The 18,801-nt window shown below is 35.8% G+C and overlaps 1 protein-coding gene across 1 annotated transcript in view; it reads left to right on the forward strand.

Moving 5' to 3' along the window:
* The window catches only part of DCHS2 (dachsous cadherin-related 2), a 169,550-nt gene that overhangs the window by 108,501 nt on the left and 42,248 nt on the right, over positions 1–18,801 (forward strand). Inside the window, 1 exon segment of the mRNA XM_017871086.1 lies at positions 17,445–17,558. Coding sequence (XP_017726575.1) covers positions 17,445–17,558 — 114 coding nt within the window.

The raw sequence follows: 18,801 nt of genomic DNA on the forward strand, positions 1-18,801 counted from the left end.
AGAGACATTGATGGCCTTTCAATTACCATTATCAACCTTGACATTGTAGAAATCTCACTTTGGAAGCTGTGTGGAGGGTAGCCTGGAGGAGAGAGATGAGTTAGGAGGATACTGTGGTGATTTACGTGCTAATGACCCAGGCCTGAAGAAAGCCACAGCAGTGAGGGATGACAAGAGGGAATGTGCTTCTCAAGTGTTTCCAAGGCAACCTCAATGAGGCCTGGGGGTTATTTATACCGGAGGTTCTTAACCAGGACTACACATAGAGATACCAGGGGAGCTTTAAAAAATTACTAATACCAGCCGGGTGCAGTGGCTCACGCCTGTAATCCCAGCACTTTGGGAGGTGGGGGTGGGTGGATCACCTGAGCTCAGAAGTTTGAGACCAGCCTGACCAACATGGAGAAACTCTATCTCTACTAAAAATACAAATAATTAGCCAGGCATGGTGACACGTGCCTGTAATCCCAGCTACTCAGGAAGCTGAGGCAGGAGAATCGCATGAACCCGGGAGGTGGAGGTTGCAGTGAGCCAAGATTGCGCCATTGCACTCCAGCCTGGGCAACAAGAGTGAAACTCCATCTCAGAAAAAAGAAAAAAAAGAAAAAATTCTAATACCTAGTCATCCACCCCTTTCCTGCATCCAGTTAAATGGTAATCGTTGAAGGTAGACCACACATTGTTTATTTGTAGAAGCTCCCATGTGATTCCAATGTGCATCCAAAGGTGAAGATAGAGGGAGGCCTGAGAAAAAAATCTAACGCAATGTCAATATTTTAAGGAGTTGATGAAATAATGTATCTAAAAAGGAGATTGAGATGGAGGGCTAGGGTGGTAGTGACAATATCCAGGAGGATGGTGTTAGAGAAACAAGAAAGTGGCACATTTAAGAAATGGGGCGTTCAACCATATTTAATATAGAGCAGGGGCTAGGTAAGATAGAGACTGAAAAATGGCTACTGGTTCATTTGGGGGCCTGTCCCCAAAGCAGAAGTAAGTGAGGTAGTGGGCTGCCACCTGCTGGTAGTGGGACTACAGCTCAGTGAGTCCTGGGCTTGGTTGAGTTGGGAAGAGCATTACCTGAGATGTTTTGGGGTTACCATCTTGGTATCGGGAGGTATGAACATAGGAGAAAGGAAGGCATGTCTGAAATAACAAGTCCATGTATTAAATATAGAGAATAAGGCAATAAAGGAATGGCACTAAAAGCAAAATAAGGTGCTTGGAGAGTCTAGAGAGGAAGTTCTGAGGAGTAAATTTGCTCTGTTGAAGTTGTTCAGGATTTGGGCCAAGAATAGATACCAGCAGCCCAGGTTTTCCAATGTGAATTCTGGAGTCAACTGTGGCTTCTTACAGGAATTCCTCATAGCTAAATGGAACAACTTGGGAGGGAATTGAGATTTTGGGAGATTCAATAGAGATTTATTTTAAAAGCCAGAATATAGTGAAGTGCAGAGAGAAAAAGTGAAATCAGTCACTGAAATCAGACAGAGACATCAGTTTATATTTCACAAGATTTTCCTATGAAGGGAAAGAAAGGAAAGTGGCAATAGCTTGAAGAACCCTGAGGAATCAGAGGGTTGTTTTGTTCTGTTTCTGAAAGTAGGAGGAGGTTTCAGTATTTGTGATTTATAGCACTGGAAAATTTACAAGAAACTTTCATTTTTTTATTGTAGAAAATTTGTTTTTTTACATTTTAAAAAATTTTAATGTTTAATTTCTGCAGGTATATAATAGGTATATATATTTATAGGGTAGATGAGATATTTTGATACAGACATGCGATGTGTGATAATCACATCAGGCTAAATGGAGTATCCATCTCCTCAAGCATGTATCCTTTCTTTGTGTTGCAAACAATCTAGTTATACTCTTAGCTAATTTTACATGTAAAATAAATTATTGTTGGTGGTAGGAACCCTATTGTGCTATCAAATACTAGACCTTATTCATTCTATCTAACTATATTTTTATACCCATTAACCATTCCCATTTCCCCTCTAACCTCCCATTACCCTTCCCAGCTTCTGGTAACCATCCTTCTTCTATTTCCATTAGTTCAATTATTATAATTTTTAGTCCCCACAAATAGGTGAGAAAATGTGAAGTTTTTCTGTCAGTGCCTGGCTTATTTCACTTAACATAATGACCTCCAGTTCCATCCATGTTGTTGCAAATGACTGGGTCTCATTCATTTTTATGGCTGAATGTTACTCTATTGTGTATGTGTATCACATTTTCTTTATCCATTCACCTGTTGATGGACGCTTAGGTTGCTTCCAAATCTTGGCTATTGTGAACAGTGCTGCAATAAACATGGGAGTGCAGATATCTCTTCAATAATACTGATTTTTCTCTTTTGAGTATATACCTAACAGTGTGATTGCTGGATCACATGATAGCTCTAATTTTAGTTTTTTGAGGAACCTCCACACTGTTATTTATTTGTAGTGGTTGATCTAACTTACATTCCCACCAACAGCATATAAGGATTCCCCTTTCTCAACATCCTCACTAGCGTTTGTTTTTTCCTGTCTTTTGGATATAAACCATTTTAAATGAGGTGAGATGATATTTTGCTGTAGTTTTCTGATTTGCATTTCTGTGATAATCAATGGTGTTGAGCACCTTTTCTTTTAACTGTTTGCCATTTGTTTGTCTTCTTTTGAGAGATGTCTATTTGGGTGTTTTGCCCATTTTTTAATTGGATGATTAGATTTTCTTCCAAAGAGTTGTTTGAGTTTCTTATACATTCTGGTTATTAATCCCTTGTCAGATAGATAGTTTGCAAGTATTTTCTCCCTTCCTGTGGGTTGTCTCTTCACTTTTCTGATTGTTTTCTTTGCTGTGCGGAAGATTTTTAACTTGATACGATCTCATTTTTCTTTTTTTGCTTTGGTTGCCTGTGTTTGTGGGGCACTAAAGACATCTACTCCTATTCCAATTTCCTAGTTTCCCCAGTGTTTTCTTTTAGTAGTTTTATAGTTTGAGGTCTTAAGTTTAAATCTTTATCCCATTTTGATTTAATTTTTGTATGTGGTGAGACATAGGGGTCTAGTTTTATTGTTTTGCACATGGATATCCAGTTACCCCAGCACCATTTATTGAAGAGACTGTTCTTTCCCCAGTGTATGTTCTTGGCACCTTTGTGAAAAATGAGTTTACTGTCGATTTCTGGATTTGTTTCTGGATTCTCTATTCTGTTTCATTGGTTTATGTGTTTGTTTTTATGCCAGAACCATGCTGTTTTGTTACTATAGTTCTGTAGTATAATTTGAAGCCAGGTAATGTGATTCCCTTCATTTTGTTGTTTTTGCTCAGGATAGCTTTGACTATTATGGGTCTTTTGTAATTTCATATAGATTTTAGATTTTTTCTCTCTATTTCTGTGAAGAATGTCATTGGTATTTTGGTAGAGATTGCATTGAATCTGTAGGTTGCTTTTGGTAGTATGGACATTTTAAGAATATTGATTCTTCCAATCCATGAACATGGAATATCTTTTTCTTTTTTGTGAAGCCTCCTCAATTCCTTTCATCAGTGTTTTATAGTTTTTGCTGCAGAAGTCTTTCACTTATTTGGTTAAGTTAATTCCTAGGTATTTTATTTTATTTTATTTTATTTGTAGCTATTGTAAGTGAGATTACTTTCTTGTTTCTTTTTTCAGATTGTTTGCTGCTGGCATGGCAATATGCCATGAATTTTTGTATGTTGATTTTGTATCCTGCAACTTTACTGAATTTGTTTATCAGTTCTAATAGTTTTTTGGAGGAGTCTTTAGGTTTTTCCAAATATAAGATCAGATCATCTGCAAACAAGAATAATTTGACTTCTTCATTTCCAATTTGGATGTCCTTCATTTCTTTCTCTTTTCTGGTTTCTCTGTTTTGCTGAGGTATGTTTCTTCTATACCCAGTTTGTTGAAGGTATTTATCATGAAGGGATGTTGAATTTCATCAAATGCTTTTTCAGCATGACTTGAAATAATCATATGGTCCCTTATTTTGTTGACATGATGTATCACATTGATTGGTTTATGTAAGTTGAACCATCCTTGCATCCCTGGAATGAATTCCACTTGGTCATGATGAATGATCTTTCTAATTTGTTGTTGAATTGGTTTGCTCGTATTTTGTTGAGGATTTTTGCATCAGTCTTCATCAGAGATATGGCCGTTACTTTTCTCTTTTTTTGATGTCTCTTAGTCTGATTTTGGTGTGAAGATAACAATGACCTGGTAGAATGAGTTTGGTAGTATTCCCTCTTGCTCTATTTTTTGAAATGGTTTGAGTGGGACAGGTGTTAGTTCTTCTGTAAATGTTTGGTAAAATACAGCAGTAAAGTCATCAGGTCCTGGGATTTTCTTTGCTGAGAGACTTTTTATTACAGCTTTTGTCTCATTACATGTTATTGGTCTGTTCAGGCTTTGGATTTCTTCATAGTTCAGTCTTGGTAGGTTATATGTGTCTATGAATTTATCCATGTATTCTATGTTTTCTAATTTATTGGTGTATAACTGTTCATACTAGCCACTAATCATCCTTTAAATTTCTGTAATATCTGTCAAAATGCCTTCTTTTTCACCTTTGATTTTATTTATTTAGGTCTTCTCCCTTTTTTTCTGAGTCTGGCTAAAGGTTTGTTGATTTTATCTTTTCAAAAAAACCAACTTTTGGTTTCATTGATCTTTTGTATTGTTTTCTTCGTTTAAGTTTCATTTATTTCCGCTCTGATCTTTGTTATTTCTTTTATTCTACTGATTTTGAGTTTGTTTTGCTCTTGCTATTTTAATTTTTTAAGATGCATTGTTAGATTGTTTATTTGACATTTTTCTACTTTTTTGATGTAGGCACTTACAGCTATAAACGTTCCTCTTTGTATTACTTTTGCTGTATCCCACAGGATTTGGTATTTTGTCTTTCCGTTATCATTTGTTTCATTACATTTTTAAATTTTCTTTTAAATTTTTCCATTGAATCACTGGTCATTCAGGAGCATACTGTTATTTTGTTATTTGTTTTCTGATTGTCTTAGGGTCTTCCCTTCCCTTTTTCTTATTTCCTGACTTCCTTTTAGTGAAAGTGGTTTTCTTTGGTTGTGTTTTAATTTCTTGCTTTTTTGTATTCATTGTATATTTATTGATTTGAGATTACCATGAGGCTTGCAAATAATATCTCGTAACCTATTATTTTAAACTGATGATAACTTGGCACCAAATGAATAAACAAACAATCAACCAAATAAAGAGAAAACTAAAAAAGACTACACTTTAGGCAGTGCTGTGGCTCACACCTGTAATCCCAGGATGTCAGGAGGCTGAGGCAGGTGGATCACTTGTCAGGAATTCATGACCAGCCTGGCCAACATGATGAAACCCCATCTCTACTTAAAGAAATACAAAAATTAGCCAGGCATGGTGCATACACCTATAATCTCAGCTACTCGGAAAGCAGAGGTACAAGAATCACTTGAACCTGGGAGGCGGAGGTTGCAGTGAGCTGAGATCATACCACTGCACTCTAAGCTGAGTGACAGAGCAAGACTCCTTATCAAAAAATTTTAAAAAAGACTATACCTTAATTTTGTTCCCTCGCTTTTCAACTTTTTGTTGTTTCTATTTATATCTTATTGTACCATGTCTTGTCTGTGTCTTGAAAAGTTGTTGTAGTTATTATTTTTGGTTGGTTCATTGTGTAGTCTTTCTACTTAGAACAATAATAGTTCACACACCACAGTTATGGCGTTATAATATTCTGTGTTTTTCTATGTACTATTACCAGTGGGTTTTGTACCTTCAGATGATTTCTTATTGCTCATTAATGTCCTTTTCTTTCTGATTGAAATACTCCATGTAGGGTTTCTTCTAGGACAGGTCTGGTGTTGATGAAATCCCTCAGCTTTTGTTTGTCTGGGAAAGTATTTATTCCAATATCATACATTTCGATTGGTGTAGCTTTGTAAAGTGTTTCGAAGTCAGGAAGTGTGAGGCCTCTAGCTTTGTTTTACTTTCTCAAGATTATTTTGACTATTCAGGGTCCTTTGACATTCCATATTTATTTTAGGTTAACTTGTACGAACTCTACAAAAAATGACATTGGAGATTTGGTAGGGATTGAATTGAATCTGTAGATTCCTTTTGGTACTATGGACACTTTAACAATATTGTTTTCCACTTCATAAACATGAGATGGTTTTCCATTTATTTGTGACTTATTTGATTTCCTTCAGTAATGTTTTGAAATTTTCAATGTATAAATATTTTACCTCCTTGATTAAGTTTATTCTTAAGTATTTTATTCTGTTTGATGATGTAAATGGTATTGTTTTTCTAATTTTCTTTTCAGATTGCTTATTATTACTGGGTAGAAATACAACTAATATTTGCATATTGATTTTTTATTCTGCAACTTTGCTGAATTTGTTTATTAGTTTTTCCTGTGGAATCGTTAGGGTTTTTCACATATAGGACTATGTTGTCTGCACAGATAATTTTACTTTTTCTTTAGTTTGCATGCTTTTTTTTCTTCTTCTTCTTTCTCTTATCTAATTGCTGAGGCCAGGACTTGTATTACTGTGTTAAATAGAAGTGGTAATAGTGGGCATTCTGACTGGGCGTGCGGCTCACGCCTATAATTCCAGCACTTTAGGAGGCCGAGGTGGGTGGATCACCTGAGGTCAGGAGTTCAAGACCAACCTGGCCAACATGGTGAAACATTGTCTCTACAAAAATACAAAAACTAGCTGGGTATGATGGTAGATGCCTGTAATCCTAACTACTCAGGTGGCTGAGGAGGGAGAATCGCTTGAACCTGGGAGGCGGAGGTTGCAGTGAGCCGAGATCGTGCCATTGCACTCTAGCCTGGGTGACAGAGCAAGACTCCATCTTAAAAAAAAAAAAAAAAAAAAAAAGTGAGCATTCTTGTCTTGTTCCTGATTTTAGCATAAATGCTTTTGGTTTTCACTGTTGTGTGTTGTGTTAGCTGTGGGATTTTATATATGGCCTTTATTATGTTGAAATAATTTCCTTCCATTCCTAATTTGTTTTGAGTTTTACCATGAAAGCATGTTGAATTTTGTTATATGCTTTTCTGCATCTACTGAGATGATCATGTAATTTTTATTTTTTGTTCTGTTAATGTGGTGTATCACATTAATTTGTTTTTGTATGTTGAACAATTCTTGCATCCCAGGGACAAACCCCACTTGGTCATGGTATATAATCCTTTTAATGTGCTGTTGAATTATGCTTGCTAGTATTTTGTTGATAAATTTTGCATACATATTTATCAGGGAGATTGGTCTGAAGAAAATTTTCATTCCTTTTAGTATCTTTGTCTGACTTTGGAGTGAGAGTAATGCTGGCCTCATAATATGAGTTTCAAAGTATTCTCTCTTCTTCAATTTCTTGAAAGAGTTTAAGAAGAATTGGCATTAATTCTTTAAATGTTTGTTAGAATTCTCCAGTGATGCCATCTGGTCCTGGAGTTTTCTTTGTTGGGAGGTTTTGCTGATTGACTCAATCATCTTACTTATTAAAGGTTTCTTGAGATTTTCTATTTATTCATGATTCAGTCTTGGTAGGCTATATATTTCCAGAAATTTATCCATTTCATCTAGGTTATCTAATTTGTTGCTGTATAATTGTTCAAATTAGTCTCTTATGATCCCTTTGGATTTCTGTGACATTGGTTGTAATGTCTCCTCTTTAATTTCTGATTCATTTTCTCTCTCTTTTCTGTCTCTGTCTCATTAGTCTAGCTAAGGCTTTGCCAATTTTGTTAACCTTTTGAAAAAATAACTTAGTTTCATTGATTTTTTTCTATTGTTTTTCTATTGTTTCATATATTTCTGCTTTAGTGTTTATTATTTCCTTCCTTCTACTAACTTTGGGTTAAGTTTTTTCTTTCTACGGTTCCTTGTGTTGTAATGTTAGATTGTTAATTTGAGATCTTTCGTCTTTATAATGTAAGCGTTTACCACTATTAACTTTCCTCTTAGTATTACTATCGTTGCATCCCATAATTTTTGGTATGTTTTGTTTCTGTTTTATCTCAATATATTTTCTAAATTTTCTTTTATTTCCTTTTGATGTACCAGTAGTTCAAGAATGTGTTGTTTAATCTCCAGATACTTGAGAATTTATTAGTTTTCCTTTTGCTAATGATTTTGAGTTTCATTCCATTGTGGTTGAATGGACTTTTATTATTATATAATGTTCTTATTTACATCTTGTGATAGTTTTAACTTAAAGCCAATTTTCCTAATAAAAGTATGGCCATCCCTACACTCTTTTGGATAGTATTTGTATGGAATATTTTTATCCTTTCACTTTCAGCCTATTTGTGTGTTCTTCTCTGTAAAGTGAGTCTCTAATAGACAGCATATAGTTGGATCTTATTTTTCACTTGTTTCTTTTCTTGCTACCTTCCTTTGAGTTTTGTTAATTTTTTTGTAGCAACATACCTTGATTTTTTTTATTTCCTTTTGTGTTTCTTCTATACGTATTTTCTTTGTGGTTACTATGGAGGCTATATAAAATATCATATTAATAGCAATTTGCTTTATACTTATAACAGCTCAAGCTCAATTACATACAAAAAACTCTGCTCTGTTACATCCCCCAACACATTCTATATTATCAATGTTAAAGATTACATCTTCTATATTTCATATCCATTAACCTAGTTAGTAGTTATATTTTTATTCTTTTATCTTTTAAATTCTATACCAGAATAAAAGTGATTTTTCATCACTATTGCCATATTATATTTATCTTTACAAGTGCTGTATTTTTTTGTGTGTGTTTTCATTTGCTGTCTAGTGTCTCTTTGTTTCAACTTGAAGGACTCACTTTCCCATATCTTGTAAGGCAGGTTTAGCAGACTTGAAATCCCTCAACTTTTGTTTATCTAGGAAAGTCCTCTCTCCTTCATTTATGAAGGACAGTTTTAGAAGACATGATATTCTTGGTTGGCAATTTTCTTACTTTCAGCCCTTTGAGTACATCATCCTACTCCCTTCTGATCTCTACTGTCTCTCCTGAGAAATCCACTTAATCTTATGGGAGCTCCCTTGTTTAGGATGAGTCATGTTTTCTCTCTCTCTTTTTTTTTGTTAAGATTTTCTCTTTATCTTTGACATATACAATTGGATTTTAATGTGTTTTCATGTAGACTTCTTTGGATTTATCCTATGTGTAGTTCTTTGAGTATCATGAATATGGATGTCTGTTTTTCCTCAGATTTGGGGACTTTTTGGCCATTGTTTCTTCAGATAAGCTCTTTACACATTTTCCTTTGTTTTCCTCTTCTCCTTCTGAAGCTTTCATAGTGAATACATTGGTCCACTTAATGATGTCCCATGAGTTCCTTAGGCTTTCTTCACTTTTCTTCATTTTTTTTTTTGGTGTTGTTGTTCCTCTAACTTGATAATTCCAAATGATCTGTCTTCAAGTTCACTGATGCTTCTGTTTGATCAAGACTTCTGTTAAGTCCCTCTGGTGAATTTTTCAATTCAGTTATTTTATTCTTCAGCTCCGGATTTTCTGTTTTTTTTTTTTTTTTTTTTTTTTTTTTTTTTTTTTTACTATTATTAGTTTCTATCTCTTTATTGATATTCTCTCTTTGTTCATGCAGCTTTCCTGATTTCATTTGATTATCTGTTTGTGTTCTCTTATAGTGCATTGAGTTTCTTTATAATTATTTTAAATTCTTTTTTTTTTTTTTTGTGATGGAGTCTTGCTCTGTTGCCCAGGCTGGAGTGCAGTGGTGTAATCTTGGCTCACTGCAGCCTCTGCCTCCTGGGTTCAAGTGATTCTCCTGCCTCAGCCTCCTGAGTAGCTAGGATTACAGGCGCCTGCCACCACACCTAGCTAATGTCTTTTATTTTTGGTAGAGACAGGGTTATGGCATGTTGGCCAGGCTGGTCTTGAACTCCTGACCTCAGGTGATCCACCTGCCTTGGCCTCCTGAAGTGCTAGGATTACAGGCGTGAACCACTGCACCCAGCCCTGAATTCTTTGTTAAGTAATGTATAGATCTGTTTCTTCAGGTCAGCACCTGGAGATTTGTTTTATTCTATTGATTTAGCCATGTTTTATTTCTTCATATTCCTTCTTTTTTTTTCTTTTTTTCTTTTTTTTTTGGTGTGATTTGTGTAGTTGAAAAAAATCAACACCTCTCTAGTCTTTACAGACTGGATTTGTGCATAGGAAGATCTTCACCAATTGGCCTGGCTGCAGATTCTGGGGGCCTCCTAAACCTTCTCTGGAGATGAATCTTCACTGGGCTTATGTACGTGACTATCCAATTAGAGAGGTTTGCCAGTTTCTTTTTGAGGGTCTTGTAGTCTGTTGCTCTCTCAGGTATTGATCTGCAGTACTTCACATTCTCTGACACTGCGGTAAGTCACTGAGTTCTCTTTTGTTCTCAGCAACCCTCAAGCATCCAAAGTATGCTGGCTCCCCATCAGTATTCTGAGCCAAGTTAACACAGAAACTATCTCCACAGGCAGTCCCCTCAAAAGCTATAAAGTTGGATGTATATTCTACCCTTCTCTTTCCATCCTAGTGGAGAAGACGCAAGTTGTGTGTTTATTCCCATTTGCACTGTTGCTGGCTTGGGGGAGGGTCCACTGGGGGTTAAATGCAATGTCTACGGTGACTGTTCTTGGTTTTGAGCTTGCCTGGTGTCCCATGACTTCTTAACTGCTTTTGCAGTTCTCTTGAAAGCTTTTTGGAACATATGTTCTTGTTAAGTTAGTGCCTTTGCGCAGCAAGGTCTGGGGTTTCCCATTTTGCCATCTTGCTAATGTCACTCCAGACTTTTCTTAAGTAGTTGCAACATGTTTAGTTTCAATGGTTGGACACTTAAGTGATAACAGATAATTCAAAATCATCCAAATGTTTGAAAATCTGTTTCTCTCAAGTCAGTCATCAATAAGAAAATGTGGCATTGCTTAAGAATAACAAACATAAAACTCTAGAATTATTTACTCATGCACTTCTATGCATACAATGTTTTCATAATTACCTAAATATTTTATAATTATTGATTTTACAGTCATATAACATTAATTGTTATCTGATTATGCTTTTAAATTGCTGCTGTGAGTGGTCAGAGTTTTAAAACTCTATTTTTGTAAGAAGAAAAAACCAAGAACATTAAATGTTTTACACTTTTTAAATATGGTGTTAGACTTGAAGTAAAATTTATAAAAGCTTGAAAATGTAAAAGGTAAATTATTCTGTATGTTTCACTTAACTCATTCGAATTGAAGGTACAGTGTTGGTTTTCATAGCTTCTTCCTACCTTGATGTTGTGAAATGAATATTAAGTTTCATCCATATGCCTAGAGATAGACTTTTATTTAAAATTTTCACAGTAAGCAGATGCCTAGAAGGATTCTAGTCCCTTTCGTTATTTTCTCTTTTTTCAAGAGAATCCCCAGTTTGGACTTTGCCAAAGGAAGAACATATAAAACATTTGCAGCTTCTTGCTGACTTCAGTGTTTAGTTTGAAGTATTTTCATTGAATGAAATTCTTTTGTGTTACAATTCCATTTGATATTATGAAAATTTGATCTGTAATAAAAATAGGATTGTTCCTTTATGAGAGAGGCCATGTATAACTCTTTTTTGCAATTCTGTACTCATCTTTATTCTTTTCTATGCAAGCAGTCACTGTGTTTTCTTTCGTAATTGGGCATATGATACGCATTCTAACCCATGAAAAATAAGGCTGTCAGCAAGATTGTTTCTTTTGTTGGCATAGCTGTTTCTTATCTTACTGCCATTCTTAAGACTTATATGACAAGCCAGTTGAAATAAAATTTCCTGTGTTTAGGAAATAAATTGTACCCGGAAGCACAGAACTTTGAGCAGTGGGGATAAAACCTATTGTACTGCTGTACAGGCATATTCCTACCTAAAATGTAAGACATTTTTATATTAGCAATATGTCTCTCAAAATGCAATAAAATAAGCATCAGATTATGATGCAATTTGAAAGAGTTCTCAGTATGTGTAGTAACTTGATTCCACCATGATTGATTATAATTCATTACTTTGGTACTAAATGACTTCATAACTGGCTTGAAAAGAATAACCATTTGGAAATCCTGACAAATAATTTTTAAACTTTGTTACAGTTTATGTTAAACATAATGTTTGTAAAGAGAGTAATATATTTAGTTGAGTTTTCTTGCTCTTTTTCCTTAACAAATTCTGTTATATGCCTTTTTTTAAACTGAGCTTTCACTGAAGTTTCAGTTTTGCAGGCAATATCACATACTTATTTCCTTTAATATTTATAGTGATCACTGCATTTTTGAGTGTTAAGCATTGAAAGAATTCTAGGGAAAACTACAGTTTGTTCCAGAACCTTCTCTTTTTTCTGTTCTTTTCAGTAAAATCCTTTTACATATCCAGAAAAAATACCAATTTGGCTTGGTTTAGCAGTCATTTTTGTTATTACGTCCAGCAAGATGGGTTGCAAACTGTGGTCTCTGGGTCTTGTGTATGAGGGTTCAATGAGATGGCTCAGCAAAGATCTTGAGTAGGTGGTGTTTTGTTGTTTTGTTTGTTTGTTTTTTCTAACTACTGCAAATCTCACTATCAAATGTGGTATTATAGCAGTGAGTTATTTGAAAAAAAAAATCAGTTAAAAAAATTGCTGTTGGCTTACAGTGATCCTGTAGGCAGAGACCAGGATTCTTCTAATCTCTCAGGCTAGAAAACATCAGTGTCCTTTCTCCTCTGTCTCCCTTTGTAACCTCCTTTCTTCCCGTATTCATTAAGCATCTACTTCATACAAAGAAATAAACTTGATACACAAAAAAACATGTTTTATTCTTGAAAAATTATACTGAGCAAAATATGCCAGGTACCGTAAGATACACAAGTATATGACATTTTCAAAGCAAAACTAATATAGAGTTATAAAGTATATACAATACAAACACATAGAAAATCTCTGCTGTCATGGAACTTAGTCCAATTTAAGCAGGCAAATGAGATCAGTCTTCGACTATGTTCAGTACAAGTCCTTAGATGGCAAATTAGTAGCACAATCTAAGTACCAAAAGGGCTAGTAACAAAAGAGGAGACATTTATCTTCTCTATCAGAGATGGTAAACAAGAAAACTCAGAACTGGAGTCAGACCACAGCTGTGTTTTGTTCAACCAATATAGTGGGGTTTTCCGCATACATTAAATTATTTTCCAACACTTAGAAATTGAAAGATTTCAAATAAAAATAAATATATAAAATTTTGAGCTTCTCTTGAAAACCTCAGAATCTTCAGGATCCTGAAGTCTCCTTTCCCTGCTAGCAGCAATAGGCTGACAGTGACTGTCTGAGACATTTTCTGGCCTCCTCCACCATTTGACCCCTTCATTTGTTCCTGCTTCTTGCTTTTACCCAAATGCATATGGGATGATGAGCCCTGCTCCATACTCATCTCTGACACCATGTCAGCTCCTGTTCCTTTTAAATGTTTCCTCTTACTTTCCTCTTGTGACTTGTTACCACTGTCTTATACATGGCCTCTGTTACTGTGCACCCAGCAGCAGGGTAGACTGCTATAGCCTTGCCCCCTAGCCATCTCTCCCCAGTCAGGACAGTGTGCATACTTTTACCAGTATGTGTCATCCTATGGGGCAGGATGACAGTAAGTGAAGAAGCAGAGTCATTGCAAGATTGGGAGTGTAAAATAGATGCCATAAGTTGCAGGCCTAATATCAGAGGACTAAGGCCAGTAAAGGAACTATGAGGAAGCATCTTTCATTTATTTTTTAGAATATATATATATACACATAATATTTTTTCTGTATATACATATTTGGCTTTTTGTTTCTTTTAAGTTTAAATTTTTATTTCAGTAGGTTTTGGGGGGAACAGGTGGTGTTTGGTTACATGAATAAGTTATTTAGCGGTGATTTCTGAGATTTTGGTGCACCCATCACCCAAGCAGTGTATATAGTACCTATTGTATAGTCTTTTATCCCTCACTTCCCCATCTTTTCCCCCAAGTCTGCAAAGTTCATTTTATCATTTTTATGCCTTTGCGTCCTCATAGTTTAGCTCCCACATATGAATGAGAACATAGAATGTTTGGTTTTCCATTCCTGAGTTACTTCACTTAGAATAGTAGTCTCCAATTCCATCCAGGTTGCTGTGAATGCCATTATTTCATTCCTCTTTATGGCTGAGTAGTATTCTATGGTGTGTGTGTGTGTGTGTGTGTGTGTGTGTGTGTGTATCACATTTTCTTAATCTACTTGATGATTGGTGGGCATTTGGGCTGGTTCCATATTTTTGCAATTGTGAATTGTGCTGCCCTAAACATGCATATGCAGGTGTCTTTTTTGTGTAATGACTTCTTTTCCTCCGGGTAGATATCCAGAGGTGGGATTGCTGGATCTTCTTTAAGGAATCTGCACACTGTTTTCCATAGTGGTTGTACTAGTTTACATTTTTACCAACAGTGTAAAAGTGGAACTATGAGGAAGTTTCTGAGAAATGGTAGGTGAGTAGAAAACAGGAGGCCAAGGACCAAAGATGAATTAAAAAGAGGGGTGGAAGTGGCCAATAAGCACATGAAAAAATTGCTCAATATCATCAGACATCAGAGAAATTAAATTAAAACCACTGTAAGATACTGCTACATATCCACTAAGATGGCTACAATTTAAAAGATTGATAATACCAGTCAATGTGGATGTATCAGTCCATTCTCACACTGCTATAAAGATACTACCCATGACTGGGTAACTTACAAAGAAAAGAGGTTTAATTTACTGACAGTTCTGCATGGCTGGGGAGGCCTCAGGAAACATAATCATGGCGGAAGGGGAAGAGGCACGCCTTACATGGCAGTAAGTGAGAGACAGCGAGTAAGAGCAGGGAAAATTGCCTTATAAAACCATCAGATCTCATGAGAACTCAGTCACTATCACAAGAACAGCATGATCCCATGATCCCATCACCTCCCACCTGGTGCCTCCTTTGACATGTGAAGATTATGAGGATTACAATCTGAGATGAGATTTGGGTGGGGACACAAAGCCAAACCATATTAGTAGAGCAACTGCAATTCTCATATGTTGTTAGCAGAAATGTAAAATGATACAACTACTTTGGAAAAATAGTTTTGCATTTTCTTATAAAGTTAAATGTATACTTACCATAGGTATTTACCCTTGATCAGCGAAAACATGGGTCCACACACACACTTGTGTATGAATGTTCATAGCAGTTTTTTCCATAATAGCCAAAAACTGGAAACAATTCAAATGCCCATCCTAAGGTAAATGAAAAAGAAATTGTGGTTTTCCATTTAAAATAATACTACTGTGCAATAACAATTGCATGAATTTTTATACATAACATGCTTGATTCTCAAAAAATTATACTGAGCAAAAGAAATCAGTTATTGTGTAATTCACAAGTGTATGAAATTTAAGAGGCAGAACTAATTTATAGAAAGCAGATTGGTGATTTCTTGGAGCCCAAAGTGAAAGAAAAGTGAAATGGGCATAAGAAAACATTTTGAGGTGTTGAACATATGCTATGATCATGATACTGATCATAGAAAATATTCTATGCTTATGATACTGATTACACAGGTATATATAATTTTCAAGATTCATAGAACTATATATTTAAAATATGTACAGATTATTGCATGTAAATTTCACGTAAATGAAATTAAGTAAAAAAAATACTTTTACAAAACAAGGCAGGCAATCCTAGGAGGGTGACACATAGACAACTAGGATAGATGAGCAGCAAAGGGCATAAAATATTACAAGGACATCAAAGTACTGACTTGGAGACCAAATGAATCCTTGGACCCTTCCAGCTGCTGTAGATGACTTTTTTCCCCAGAGCTTCCCATATAGACAGCTGCCCTACCCAGTTTGCCTTAAAGGCACTCAGCATCTTCTCTTAGTTTATCAGTTTCCTCAAGAACTTTGCATTTCTTCATTGCTTCCCATCACATAAAGCAAGGATCTGCTCATCCACTTGTTTTTGTAAATAAAGTTTTATTGAAACACAGCCACACTCCCTTGGTTCTGCATTGTCTGTGACTACTTTCATACTACAATAACAGATTTGAGTATTTGCAACAGGACTGTGACCTGTAAAGCCTAAAATAATTAATATCTGGCCCTTGACAGAAAAATTAGCTGATTCTTCACATAAAGCCACACTTATCTCCTTGGCTCTCAAGCTCTCCCATTCTCTTGCCTACCTCTCTTACCCTTCTTCACATTGTATTTATACTTCCTATTTAAATTTATTCCCTACTCCTGCCTTATTTGGTTCTATATCTAATTACAAGGATTGCCTTCTTGCCTCTATCAGTCCTTGCTAATTCTTCTTTCATGTTGGTGTTTAGTCTGTTCCCATAACTTAAAAGGACTTCCTTCTCTTTTGTCTTTCCAATTCCTATACCTAACTGTTTCTGTTTCTTCCTTAAAGTTATCTCTTTGCCCCTGCTCTATCTGAACAAATCTTGAATGAATTCGTGTCTTGCAGTTAAGTTGTTGGTTACTTTCTAGTTGGGTTGCTTTTACCGACAGCTAGATCAGAAGCTGGTTGAGGGAATATTTCTTCTCTTTATGCTCCTATAGCTTCCTTTCCCACTCCTAGCTCCAATGTTTTGGGGCAGTGTGTCAAATGTCTTTAATCTGTCCATGTCTTTCCATCTTCCATCCCACAGTCCTAGGTCATTATCTCTTGCTTGGACTATTGCAGTATTATCTTAATTGGCCTCTCTGCTCCATTCTTACCCCTCTCGTCTCTGTTCTCACAGCACTTAGTATGATATTTTTAAAAAGTAAATCATGTTTTACTCTACTCCTTAAAATGCTTCCATGACTTCCCTTTGCACTTACAAGAATCTGACCCTTGCTTATCCTGCCATCTCCACCTTCTGCCTCTTCCCCTACTCGTTGTGCTTTACCCAACCAAGTCCTTTCCTAGCCCACAGCCTTTGTGGTGGTGGCTCCTTTTCCCAAAATCCTCTTCCTCCAGCTGTTTCTATGGCTTCTTATCCTTCACTGTCCCCAGACCTCTCTAAAGTCTGGTGCTTCCCCTGAAAAAGAAGTACCTTATATCAAGTAACCTTATTTTTCTCTTTCTAGGGCCCTGGCACAGTTGAAAACTTTTCTATGATTATGTATGTTTTAATGGTTTATTGTATGTCTCCTTATACCAGTTAATAACCACCATGAGGACAGAGATGTTTTCTATCTTGTTTGCTAGTATATCCCCAGCACCTAGCATGGGATCTGACTCATCGAAGACAATAAGCTATTGTTGAATGAATGAACAAGTGAAAACATAGTAGGCAAATAATAAATAACCAGTATTTTCTCTTGTGTTTCCATGAAATTTTTTAAATCCTAATGGAGTTCTTTCTTTACCTAATTTTTGCAGGTACTTCTATTGTGACTGTAAAAGCTTTTGCTCCTGACTCAGTTCAGGACAGCCTGAAATATTCAATTTTTAGTGGAAATGAAGATGGCGTTCTTTCCCTGTGCTCTAAGTCAGGTAATCCTTCTCTACCCTATAATAGCTTTATTTTCTACTCCGTTTGATGTTATTTCTGCAAAATTTGCAAAGTAGAAATTGTTAGAGCTAAATAATTTAAAAAGTAAGCAAGAAAGAATTTTTTAGGCTAGCCTATGAAAAATTATGGGAAATCAAGGACTATTTGTTTATATTCTCTAAGAATTATATTCTTAATATTTCCAAATTAGACAGTGTCTATCCTGCCCTTCAAACTTTTGAAGATAAATTAGCTTCCACTTACAATTTACCCATCTATTTGGGAAAATTGGAGATAAAGTAGTGAGATCATTGACACTGAGTCCGAATTCAAAATAAGAACATGTCTAGCTGTAAGGAATCTTCATCAGAGATTCTTGTAATTTGCTACTGAATGTCAACAACACAACAAAAAAAGAACAGCTGCGAAGGTTTCTATACAGTGGTAAAGAAATTACTTCCAAACACAGCATGTAATAAATTTAGCTTCAGTAAGACCATTACTGTTTTAAATGAATACCAATTGATGATTTCAAACGTACTTTTTTTTCCACTAACGACTCTGTAGTAGATACACATCTACTGCTTTGTTGTCAAAGTTCAAGAAGAATGTTTCTAATAATGTCTATGTTGCCATACAACCGCCTTATTTAATCTATACTACACACACCTGGGAAGAATTGAGAGAGGGTAATTCCTTAGGTAAACGTCCTGTCATCCAGGGTGGTGTTATCACTTTTTGGTCCACACAGCCTTTGGTCAGCAACCTTTCTGAGGTAGCCTGCTAGAAGTCTTCATCTCTTCATCCCATTGTTGCATTAAAGGGTGGTGTAGAAAGCCGGTTCACAAAAGGGCCATTTGTGAACATCACCAAGTCTTAATTTTCTTGCAGTCCAGGTGTCTGAGGGTTCTGGGACAGCAGCCGAGATTAAAATGCTTAGGAAGAAAGAAGAGTAACAGAGCTGGCATATTTTCCCAGGCTATCCAGATCCTCTGCCACCACACTCCTAACATGGCCCAGACCTGGTCTTATTTCTTCTACAGTCCATCATTAAAATGCAGATAAAATCTTCCTAGCTGAAACTGGATCCTTTCCTTACTCCTTATACGAAGATTAATTCAAGATGGATTAGAGACTTAAATGTTAGACCTAATACCATAAAAACCCTAGAAGAAAATCTAGGTAGTACCATTCAGGACATAGGCATGGGCAAGGACTTCATGTCTAAAACACCAAAAGCAACGG

Source organism: Rhinopithecus bieti, unplaced genomic scaffold (genome assembly GCF_001698545.2).
Source record: "Rhinopithecus bieti isolate Rb0 unplaced genomic scaffold, ASM169854v2 scaffold_3878, whole genome shotgun sequence".
NCBI lineage: Eukaryota > Metazoa > Chordata > Mammalia > Primates > Cercopithecidae > Rhinopithecus > Rhinopithecus bieti.